This window comes from Spinacia oleracea, chromosome 1, assembly GCF_020520425.1.
Source record: "Spinacia oleracea cultivar Varoflay chromosome 1, BTI_SOV_V1, whole genome shotgun sequence".
NCBI classification, from domain to species: domain Eukaryota; kingdom Viridiplantae; phylum Streptophyta; class Magnoliopsida; order Caryophyllales; family Amaranthaceae; genus Spinacia; species Spinacia oleracea.
Window position 1 is genome coordinate 74,315,140 of NC_079487.1, and position 11,985 is coordinate 74,327,124.

Genomic DNA, 11,985 nt, shown 5'->3' on the forward strand with positions numbered 1-11,985 from the left:
TCACAATAGTTTACAACGTAATTAACGTTCCCAATAAAAGGCAATTAAATTCGTCATAGATCAACCAACATGTTACAACATACATAAAATTACTACAACAAAGGTATCTAGCTAGAGATCGAGTTCATATTACAAATTAAGCTAAAAGTCGACATTGTTCATGAAGTATTACATGTCCTTAAGAAAGTATTACAAATTAAACTAAACAACTTAAGGAATGTTTTCAAACTTTAAAAGAAATATTGCAAATTAAGCTAAAAGTCGACTCGTACTTACTGTACGCATCGCGTGCACTACATCTTGATCCAGGGATGAAAAACTCAGGCATGCCCAACGACTAACAAATGCGCTATTAAAAAAAATAAAATTAAATAAAAGGGGGCATATTAAAAAAATAAAATTAAATAAAAGGGGGCATATTAAATCAATTAAGAGTACGTTATTACAAGATAAGTGAACTAAGATGCTATTTGTATACAAAGAAAACATCAGGAAAAAACAGCATAAGACGTACTCCCTTCGCACATAGAAAATTTTCTATATTCCTTTATGGGATACGACTTAATAAATGATTAATGATAGAAAACCACCTGGAAGAAAGCCTCAAGAGGCACCTGCAGCAACACTTCTAATTGTCTTAAGATCAAAGATTTCAATCCAGTAGCCATCAGGATCCTTTATGAATGTAATTCCTTTCATTTTACCTGCAAATGAGGAACCTTCTTTTTATTCAAAATATAATAAATAGTAACTCCTAATGTTGAAGCACCCTTGAACATTCAGATCAAATTTTATCATTAGAAAAATACCAATCAATCCTAACAAATAGTCGTAACTGGACACTCATACAATCATACATTATAGGTTGCTAATCAAGGTGACCCATTTTTATCACAAATCTCAACCCATTGCAGACTTGCAGTCAGTTTCCCAAAGAAAAAACTCACAAGATATATATCCAATAAATTATCACAAACACAAGCTCATTGAATCAAAATTCATAAACTCTCAAAATTTCTTGATAAATCCATAAATCAAAACTAAAAGAACTCATATGCATAAAGAAATAGTTTGACAAAAATAGAACTGTCTAACTATTTCAAATTCGAATAGTTGCTTTATACTCAACATATAGCCATAAGATCAATCTCTACCAGAAGTCCAGAATAGCAGCTTGGAGTGCTGCGACAAACACTTGAGGCTAGATTATCAAAATATGGACGAGCTAACTACCTGTTCCAAGTACTGTTCCAAGTACTCCTGGGGGGACTTGATGCATCGAATAGCAGCTTGGAGTGCTGTAACAAAGTCCTTCTCGTGATCAGATCCAAAACCTGTGGAAATCAGATAAAATTTGTCGTTAAAGATGTCATTTTCCAGTTTTCATTTCCAAAAGAAGGACAAATTTCTAGGCTTTATTCTTTTATAAGTTCAGACGAGTTCTGAGATGGAAAAACTTTTCCTGTACCAGACTGGGCTTGCTGAATAACATCAAGACCCTTGTAGAATGGGACTATTCCCCTCTGTTGAATAGCAGAAGGTTTCTCGAAACCTGATAACGTACAGAGTTCCATTTTCAAATAACTAAAACAAAAACAATAAAAAAGAATGTAGGATTGAAATTTACCATAAGCATAGATTCCTCTAAGAAGATTCTCTGCCAAACCCATTTTATCGAAGCTTTCATAAACCTCGTCATATGAAGTGAAGAAATCACTTCCTTCCTCAGAAAGCCTTCATTGTGATGGAGTAAATGAAAATCAGTGATAAAACAATAAAACTTTCACAGATTATGTATTACAGCAAACTAGTCAACTTACAATTCACTCATTTTGCTGTCATACTGGCGAGCATCATACTGGGAACCTTCAGGCGCAACTCCTGCCATGACTGCATTGATCAAACAACCATTAGAATCTACAAAAACCCAAACTCTTTGAACGCAATAAGATAGATTTTTGGACAAAACCAGAACGAGAAAATCTATTTATTTCAGTTGAAAATCATCCATAAGAGACCACAAAAATGAAAAATCAATGCTTTCCTAAAATACAGAACCAATGCTTTACCACGAGACCACAAAAATCAATGAATTGAAACAGTGCCAAAAAAAAGCTATCTATGTTTCGCATCTGCACAAATCTAGGGTAATTATACGGAAACAAGTTACATGTTTCGGTACGATTCGATCTTTCGGGCCTAAACAATCACCATGTGCTAATAAATATTATGGAATATCTAATTACATGATAGAACTCTCTAATATAGTTAATTATTTAGGCAAACAATATAGAATACACAAACCAACACATCTATAAAATCAATCATAAACTACAAGCATGAGAGTACCTAACACCATACATAAAACTACAAGCAAACTCTCTCTAAGCTTCGTAGATTTATTGGTGCTCGGTTATACTAGAATTGATCTCATGTGGATTAACAAGACAAATAAAGATCACAGAATTCACTTTTTTAGTACAACGAGTTTATATGGCCTCACAAGTCTGTATACATCCTATGTATAACCTTAAATGACATCGAAACAGTAATTCTAGGTTTCCAACAGGTTGAACAATATGGAATTCTTGAACTACCAACAAGAAACCACACCATAAAGCATATGCGAACAAGGTATGCAAAATAAATTATTATTAGTGTGATTGATGACCATATCAATGTTTGTCAGGAACAGAAAAACGATTGAGATCAGCTAATTGACAAATCCATGAATAAAGAGTCAACTTCACAAACAGAGAGATAAAAAACCCGAATACCATCGACACCCAGTTAACTAACTCACTATTCATTCACTGATATATTCCATTTTTCATGTGATACTTCTCAATATTTATTAGTCTACTCGAGCTAGATACAAGAATGGGAATTCCACAATACTTCTTATAAACAACTAGCTTGACATTTAATTATCTCTAATGCTGAAAAGTGGGCAAAAAGGCAGACTGATTCCTCACAATTGATACATTTAAACACAACTCTTAGTGGATATATCAACGAAATTCTAAAGCAAAACTCATACCTTCTCCTCTGACGTTACTTTCAACTGGACCATAATCGGGTATGATAATCAAGTGAATGCTGCAAAGCCACAGAAAACAACGAAAGACAAATTGCCCTATAGAAATCAGAAATTAATTAACAAAAATTAAATTCCTAGTCCTAAATTGCCCTAAATTCAATCAAACAACAATGTAAACCTAAAATTCCCAATCATACTATCTCAGTTAACCAGTGCACACTTAACCAATTAAACACGTACATCACAAAAGGAGAAGCAAATCAAACAACAATGAAATCACAAGCTAATTAATCAAATCAAGCAACAATTAAATTACTGAAATCAAATTTCCAAATTTTATTTAAATTTTACTTAATTACCTTGAAATCCTGAGAAATTTCACGGACAATATGCTGGAATGGGTGAAGGAAATAATGCCCTTGGTCCAAGTATGCATTCTATGTTAAAGTCTAATAAATGCGGTTCAGTATTAATTAACAAGTTAATAATTCAGTGAGATCAAGTGAGCTGAATGCCTAGCTAGAGGCCGCTTCAGTTCAAGTGGAATTAATGATATTAATCCACAGCTTACTCTTGACTGAACCCGTAGGGTCACACAAATAGTACGTAAACGGATCAAGTATTTAATGGCATTAAATACTCCATCTATGGATATTCGGAATCGACGGATCTTGGTTTCAGTGGGAGCTGAGATCGTCACAGGCAAGAAATGAATGCTCCGGAAATGATGATATTGCCGGAAACGGAAATATGGATCGTATCGGAAATATAAATATTATCCAAGTCGTAGATGTTGCCGGAAACGGAAACATGGTACGTATCGGAAAATATTATCGGAAATGGAAATATTGCCGGAATCGGAAATATTGCCGGAAACGGAAATATTGTCAGAATCGGAAATATTATCGGAATCGGAAAATAATTCCGGACACGGAAATATTAAATATTTGTTCGAAACGGAAATTAATTCCGGAATCGGAAATATTAAATATTGTTCGTATCGGAAATAACTTCCGGAATCGGGAATTTAATCGGAAGCGCGTCGTACGAATTAGCATCGGACGAGACTTACTAGACGAAGGCCCAGCACGAAGCCAGGCCTACGCTCAGCAAGCCCAAGCGCCCAAAAACACGCTGCCAAGCCACGCCCGGTCCAGCGCAAGGCCAGGCCCAGCAATGGCCTTGGCGCGCGCGCGGGGCTGCGACGAGTGGGCTGGCGCTGTGCGTGGGCCGCAAGGCCTGCGTGCGGTGCTAGCGTATCACTCGAAGTGTGTTACTCGAATCCTAAGGCTACCGGGATTTGTCATATGATTAAATCTAATCCTAAAAGATTTAGTTTATTTAATTAAAGTCCTAGTAGGATTATAATTAAATAAATTAGTATCCTAATAGGATTCCAAATCCTTTTCCATAACTCTATAAATAGGTGCCTAGGGTCACATATTTACATCGAGTATTCAAGTATTCAAAGTGATTTTTGAGAGCAAAAATTCAGTCACACAATTGCCTATAAGTGCCGAAAATTCTAAGTACCTTAAGGGCGATCCTAGTTGGTCAAGCTTAAGGCGGATCCGGACGTGCTGTGGACTATCTACGGAGGGACGACACTTGGAGTCCTAAAGACTTGTTCTTGTTCGGTTAGGGCGCAGCTAGGGAAGACACGCAACAAAGAGTATGCATCTAAACTATGCTAAATGATTATGTGTAAATAATATGCTTTCCTGGCTTTATGGTTTTTCCGCATGATTTATGAATTGTCATATGTATCATAACCTAACAGTGGTATCACGAGCCTCTTATTATTTTCATAATCTAAATTGTATGAACATGGTTAAATATTACAAATTTGCAAGAATTAAAAGGGGTGATTAATTTTCGTAATTGTTAATTAATTGCAAATTGCGTTTATTTAATTATACGTACGCAGTTTTTCGGCAGTTTCTTCGTTACTCATCCAAATCGAGTGATTTTTGTGTCAATTCCGCATGTAAAAGGCATTCTAAAATTTTGACAAAAACAATATTTTTCGGCCGAACCCAGAATTCTCAAATTCGAAGCCTAACTATGACTTTTCGGAGGTTTTAGTTTTTCGAATGCAAAATTTCGTAAATTTAAGATGTTAAATTAAATATTTGCGATTCTTGTTGATAAATCTTGAATTTTTGATTGACCTACTGTATATGTTTAACAAGTTTGAATGCCTAGCCTTGTTAATTATGCAATCTAATTTGTAATTATGATTAATTTGTTGAAAATTGGAATAATTTAGAATTCATTTGATTTTCATAATTAGTTATAATTTAATTAGATACCTATGATTAAAAACCACCATAAAAATTGTAAATTTATGTTAAATTTTAAATTTTTATGACCTAGACTTGAATCCATGTTAATCGGAAATCAATTGAATAATAAATTTTCGATTTTTCGCCCTAAAATTATGAAATTAATATTATTTATTAATTTGTCATTAATTTTGAATATAAATTTTAAATTTTTATGCGATTCGCTCATATAACTTGCACGCACAAAGCAATGGACGCTACGTGTTACCCTTAAGGGGTGTTGTATAGTGCGGGCATGTGACGACGAGCAAGGGAGCTCTTCGCCCATGCAGTACGAATGCAATGAGCAAGGCCATGGTGCACGAGCACAAGGCAGCAGCCCTGCCTTGTGTCGTGGGCTGTGTGCAATGGGCGAATGGGCGAGGGCGAGAGCAAGGCACGAGCAGTCGCGTGTGGGCAGCAAGCGAGCTGCGCCACAGCGCGCACTGCCTCGCGCAAGCTTGCGGAGCCTCGCGCGCAGCGAGCGCAAGCTCGCGTGCCATGAGTGCTACGCCCAGCATCGATCGCTCGCGCGCAGCGAGCGCTATTGTGCGTGCGACAAGCGCTGCGCCCAGTGATGGCGTGCAGCGTGTTTGTTGTGCGTGCGACAAGCGCTGCGCACAGCGATGGCAAGCAGCGTGCGTGTTGCGACGTGCGACGAGCGCTGCGCCCAGCGATGGGCTGCGGCAGCATGCTCGTGCGTCGAGCGCTGGCGCGCGCAGCGAGCACCATGCGTGATGCCTTGCGATGGTGAGCAGCAACGATGCGAGGCAGCACATGGGCTGCGCGCACATGGCTAGCGATGGTTGTGTGCGTGTGGCCCATGGGCGTGCGATGCGTGGGATTGTTGCGTTGCGATTAGATCGTTTTGAAATTTTTAATTTGAAATTTTCAGTTATGTAATTTTAATTAATTTTAAAATTAATAATTTAAATTATTTTCTTGGATTTTAATTTTGAATATTGTAATTATAATAAATTTTATTTATTCTAATTATTTTACTAAAATTAAAATCATGAATTAATTTAAATACGACTGAAATTAAATTAAACTTTTTGGATTCAATTATAAATTTATATGAGCTTTAAATTTTAATTAAATTTGTATGTTTCCGGTTAGACTAGAAATACATTTTTATGTTTAAAATTAGTAAAGCATATGAATTTATTGGTTTAAGTGGGAGCCCTTTTTAGTCATAAACTCTTGATTAGGTCTACAAATCCTTAAGGTTAAAACAAGTTGATTAGAATTAATAAGGACTGAATAATTGGTAGATTATTGGTGCCCTTGATTAATTGCTGCAAATGTTTACGTGATGCATAATGTGTTTTACTAACCAGCTATGTGGGCCATTCATGTGAATGAATGGGTGAATGGTATATATTGTATATGTACTGTTTTGCAGGTTATGAAGTGACTAGTATGGCCCAAATAGGATAGAAAATATGGTCTGCGTACCATTAATTTGAATGTAATTGGTCTAAAGTACCAAAGTTGTTTTTCAATTCAAATATGGTCTGCGTACCATCAAATAGTTGTAATTAGTTTTAATTATAGCTTATCCTATTTGAAGAAAATGGTGCCTCCCACGGAGATTTTCAAGACGGACTTTGAAGTTAAAGCTTCAAGATGAAGTCGGGCCATACTAGATCACATTTAGCTTATGCATGTTTTAAGTTATTTATTGCTTTTAAATATGTCTTAAAATGCATGAGATCAAAAGCTTGATTATATTGCATGATTAAGGATTTTAGTTCACTTAAAATCTAACCAACATAGTAAGAGCCTTAAGTTCCAAACTTAAAAAATTGAGTTAAAAGGTGCCATGCCAAAATATACACTTGCTTGGATATCCTTTACATCAATCTAGTAATAGTTTTCGCTCAGCGAGGTGTTACTTATTGGTCCTAAAGGGGCAAGGTACACAAATGATTGTGGGTACATGTTAGTTTTGGTGAAACTCAACGATATAAGTAAGGAGTCCTTTTATGTCGTGGCAAAATCGATAGGTTTACCTAGTTCTTAGACGTACCTATCAACCAAGAATAGTTTCTAGACTATTAGCAAAAGACTTTTGCTTACCTAAGATGTTTTAGGATTAAGTCGACAAACTGTGCTTAGTTCTTCAATGATTTTAGGATCTTGGAATCATTTTATTCACACCTGCCGGAACACATAACTTGAATAAAATGCTTAATGAACATTGAATTATGCATGTATGCTAGAATTAAGTTTACTAAGAGAAACTGTGAATGGTTATTTATTTGTTTATTCTTTTCAATTGTAGTTTTAAATATGGCAAACAACAATCAAAACATCATCATGGGTTCTGAGCTTATGGTCAAGCTGAACCTGGAAAATTTTCTTGAATGGGAAGCTAAGCTAGTTGAAATAGTCAGACTCAATGGACTTGAGTATGTACTGACCAATCCCATGCCAAGCTACTATGCCAGAGACATGACCCCTGAGAGATTTTACGCCTGGGATGCGGAACTCAAAAAGGTTATGAGTCTCATGCTGAACAATATCCCTGATGATTGGGCTAGAAGGTTTGTAGCCTATGAACCTTTTACGCTCATCAAGAATCTGAGGGATATCTGTCGTGGAAGCACGGAGGACAGGGACCTGAACGTCCATGAGTTGATTGAATCAATGTCTGGTCTAAAGGTTAGTTCTCCCAACAGGTGTTATAGGATGGAAGTCCAAGAAACACATGTTCAGCTCCTTCGCACTAAACAGAGGGTAGGCGTCCCACTGAGGTTCCATGTGGATCTTATGCGTTCATACTTTGATCGCCTAAGTCTACTAGGAACACCAATAAGCGAAAGGATGGCAGTCTCTATCTTGCTCAATTCATTACACAGTGGGTTTGGTCGCTTCAAGCAACTATACCTAAGTGAACCAAGAGAAGAAACAATTGCAGAATTTGTTCACCTTGTCAGAAAGGCTGAAATAATACTGGACTGTGAAGCCAAAGATTTACTCAAGGCTAGAAGGAGACCGTTCAAGAAAAGTGGAAAGTCCAAGGGCGATGCTAAATCAAAGCAGGACAAGTCCACATCAAGATGTCTTTATTGTGATGGAATAGGCCATTACAAAAGAGAATGTCCAAAGCTAAAGGAAGATCAGAAGAACGGAACAGTCGTTCCATCTTCAGGTATTTTCGTTATAGACTGTATACTTGCTAATTCAACTTCTTGGGTATTAGATACAGGTTGTGGCTCACACTTATGTTCCAATCCACAGGGACTAAGAAGAAGTAGAAAGTTAAGCAAGGGTGAAGTCGACCTACGAGTGGGAAATGGAGCACGGATTGCTGCATTAGCTGTAGGAACTTATTATTTGTCGTTGCCCTCCGGGCTAGTTTTGGAACTGGAAGAATGTTTCCATGTTCCAAGTCTTACTAAAAACATCATTTCAGTTTCTTGCTTAGATGCTAAGGGATTTTCCTTTTTAATAAAAGACAATAGTTGTTCGTTTTATTTTAAAGAGATGTTTTATGGATCTACTAGATTAGTCAATGGACTTTATTTATTAGATCACGACAAACAAGTATATAACATAAATACCAAAAAGGCCAAAAAGGATGATTCAGATCTCACCTATCTGTGGCATTGTCGATTAGGCCATATAAACTTGAAACGCTTAGAAAGACTTCAAAAGGAAGGAATTCTAGAACCATTTGACTTAGAGGATTATGGTAAATGCGAATCATGTTTACTTGGCAAAATGACAAAGCAACCTTTCTCTAAAGTTGGAGAAAGAGCAAATGAACTATAAGGTTTAATCCATACAGATGTATGTGGACCAATGAGTACAAATGCTAGAGGTGGTTTCAGCTACTTTATCACTTTCACTGATGACTTCAGTAGATATGGTTATGTCTACCTAATGAAGCATAAGTCTGAATCCTTTGACAAATTCAAGGTATTTCAGAGTGAAGTAGAGAATCAATTAGGCAAGAAGATTAAGGCACTGCGATCTGATAGAGGCGGTGAATATCTGAGCTATGAATTTGATGACCATCTGAAAGAATGTGGAATTCTATCAGAATTGACTCCTCCTGGAACACCACAATGGAACGGTGTGTCGGAACGGAGGAACAGAACCTTGCTAGACATGGTTAGGTCAATGATGGGTCAGGCCAAACTTCCATTAGAATTTTGGGGACATGCACTAAATACAGCTGCACTCACTATAAATAGAGCTCCGTCTAAAGCTGTCGAAAAGACTCCATACGAATTATGGTTTGGAAAGCCTCCAAATGTGTCTTTTCTTAAGATTTGGGGATGTGAAGTATACGTCAAACGATTAATTTCAGACAAACTTCATCCAAAATCTGACAAATGTATCCTTGTGGGCTATCCAAAGGAAACAAAGGGGTATTACTTCTACAATACATCTGAGAACAAGGCGTTTGTTGCTCGAGATGGTGTCTTTTTGGAGAAAGATCACATTTCCAAAATGACAAGTGGGAGAAAAGTAGACCTCGAAGAAATTCGAGTCGAACAACAAACTCTAGAGAATTCTCAAAATGACATTCAGGATGAAACTCAGAGATCTTTAGAAGAATCTGGTGAGAATCATGGTCAATCTAGAAATGTTACCCCGCGTAGATCGCAAAGATATAGATCTCAACCGGAAAGGTACTTAGGTATTTTGACGAACGAGAGCTATGACGTTCTATTACTTGAAAGTGATGAACCTGCGACTTACAAACAAGCTATGACAAGCCCTAGCTCCAAGCAATGGCAAGAAGCCATGCAATCTGAATTAAACTCCATGTCTGAAAACCAAGTATGGGATTTGGTCGATTTTCCAGATGGCTACCAAGCCATTGGAAGCAAATGGGTTTTCAAACTGAAAAAAGGACAAGGATGGGAAACTTGAAGTTTTTAAAGCTAGATTGGTTGCAAAAGATTACAGGCAAGTCCACGGTGTGGATTACGATGAAACCTTTTCACCAGTTGCAATGCTAAAGTCTATTCGGATAATGTTAGCAATCGCTGCATATTACGATTACGAAATATGGCAGATGGATGTCAAAACTGCTTTCTTAAACGGTGTTTTAACAGAAACTGTGTTTATGAAACAGCCTGAATGTTTTGAGGATCCAAAGAATGCTAAAAACGTATGCAAGCTAAAGAAGTCAATCTACGGAGTGAAGCAGGCATCCAGGAGCTGGAATATACGTTTTGATGAAGCAGTCAGTGACTTTGGTTTCATCAAGAACGCAGACGAATCTTGTGTATACAAGAAGGTCAGTGGGAGCAAAATTGCTTTCCTAGTATTATATGTCGACGAAATATTACTTATCGGAAATGACATTCCTATGTTGAACTCTGTCAAGATTTGGCTTGGGAAATGTTTTTCGATGAAAGATCTAGGAGAAGCACAATACATATTGGGCATCAAGATTTACAGAGATAGATCTAAAAAGATGATTGGACTTAGTCAAAGCACTTATATCAATAAGGTGCTTGATAGGTTCAAGATGGCGGACTCCAAGCGAGGCTACATACCCATGTCTCATGGAATAACTCTAAGCAAGACTCAGTGCCCAAAAACACTTGATGAGCGTAGACGAATGAATGGGATTCCATATGCATCATTGATTGGTTCAATAATGTATGCTATGATATGTACACGCCCGGATGTTGCGTATGCACTCAGTGCTACGAGCAGATACCAGTCAGACCCAGGAGAGGCGCATTGGACTGCTGCCAAGAATATTCTGAAGTACCTGAAAAGGCACAAAGATGACTTCCTGGTCTATGGTGGAGATGATGAATTAATTGTTAAAGGCTATACGGAAGCAAGTTTCCAAACCGACAAAGATGATTTCAGATCACAGTCTGGGTTTGTCTTCTGCCTCAACGGGGGTGCAGTAAGCTGGAAAAGTGCTAAGCAAAGCACCATTGCGGATTCTACAACTGAAGCGGAGTACATTGCTGCACATGAAGCAGCAAAGGAAGCTATATGGCTAAGGAAGTTCATAGGTGAACTTGGTGTAGTCCCCTCCATTAAAGGACCAATAGCCCGGTATTGTGATAATAACGGAGCTATTGCACAGGCAAAGGAGCCTAGACACCACCAGAGAGTCAAGCATGTACTTCGTAGATTTCACCTTCTACGAGAGTTCGTTGAAAGAAAAGAAGTCGAGATACACAAGATTGGAACTGATGACAACATATCAGATCCATTGACTAAACCTCTGCCGCAGGCGAAGCACCACTCGCACACTGCAGCTGTGGGAATCAAGCATATTGGAGAATGGCTTTGATATCCCTGTTTAATGTTTTAAAGTTTTAGAGTTTAAATCTTTGTAAAACATTGTTGGTTAATCATTCACAATAAATGAAAAGAATTCATTTTTCCATTTAATTTGTGGTTTATTAAATGATGAGTCCCTTCAATTTGACGATATATTCAAGATAGACTGTCAGGACCAGTCCTGTGACTAAGAAATGTCTATCAAGTGAACTTGGATGTCAAAGGTTGAAAATGGTCCGTAGTCGGAGTTTTCTATAAAATTGGACGCATAGAAAACGTTAGACGATTAGAATGCAAGATGACTAGTAGTTCTGTTTCTTGAACTATGTGGACATGGCAATGTCATAA

General features: G+C 37.4%; 1 protein-coding gene across 1 annotated transcript; it reads right to left on the reverse strand.

The window, feature by feature from the left end:
• Positions 1–1,415: 1,415 nt before the first annotated feature.
• LOC110780827 (eukaryotic initiation factor 4A-9-like) lies at positions 1,416–1,910 on the reverse strand. Its single transcript, XM_056834196.1, has 3 exons — positions 1,821–1,910; positions 1,628–1,734; positions 1,416–1,552 (listed from the first exon to the last, which is right to left on the reverse strand). The coding sequence occupies exons 1-3, from the start codon at positions 1,886–1,888 to the stop codon at positions 1,416–1,418; spliced, it is 312 nt and encodes a 103-aa protein (XP_056690174.1). The 5' UTR covers positions 1,889–1,910.
• Between the last annotated feature and the right edge of the window lie 10,075 nt (positions 1,911–11,985).

Excerpts from the sequence above, each read along its gene's own strand:
- LOC110780827 (XM_056834196.1), bottom strand. The coding sequence starts at position 1,888 with ATGGCAGGAGTTGCGCCTGAAGGTTCCCAGTATGATGCTCGCCAGTAT. Across the intron at positions 1,735-1,820 it reads GACAGCAAAATGAGTGAATT|GCTTTCTGAGGAAGGAAGTG; the intron begins GTAAGTTGACTA and ends ATCACAATGAAG. Across the intron at positions 1,553-1,627 it reads TAGAGGAATCTATGCTTATG|GTTTCGAGAAACCTTCTGCT; the intron begins GTAAATTTCAAT and ends GTACGTTATCAG.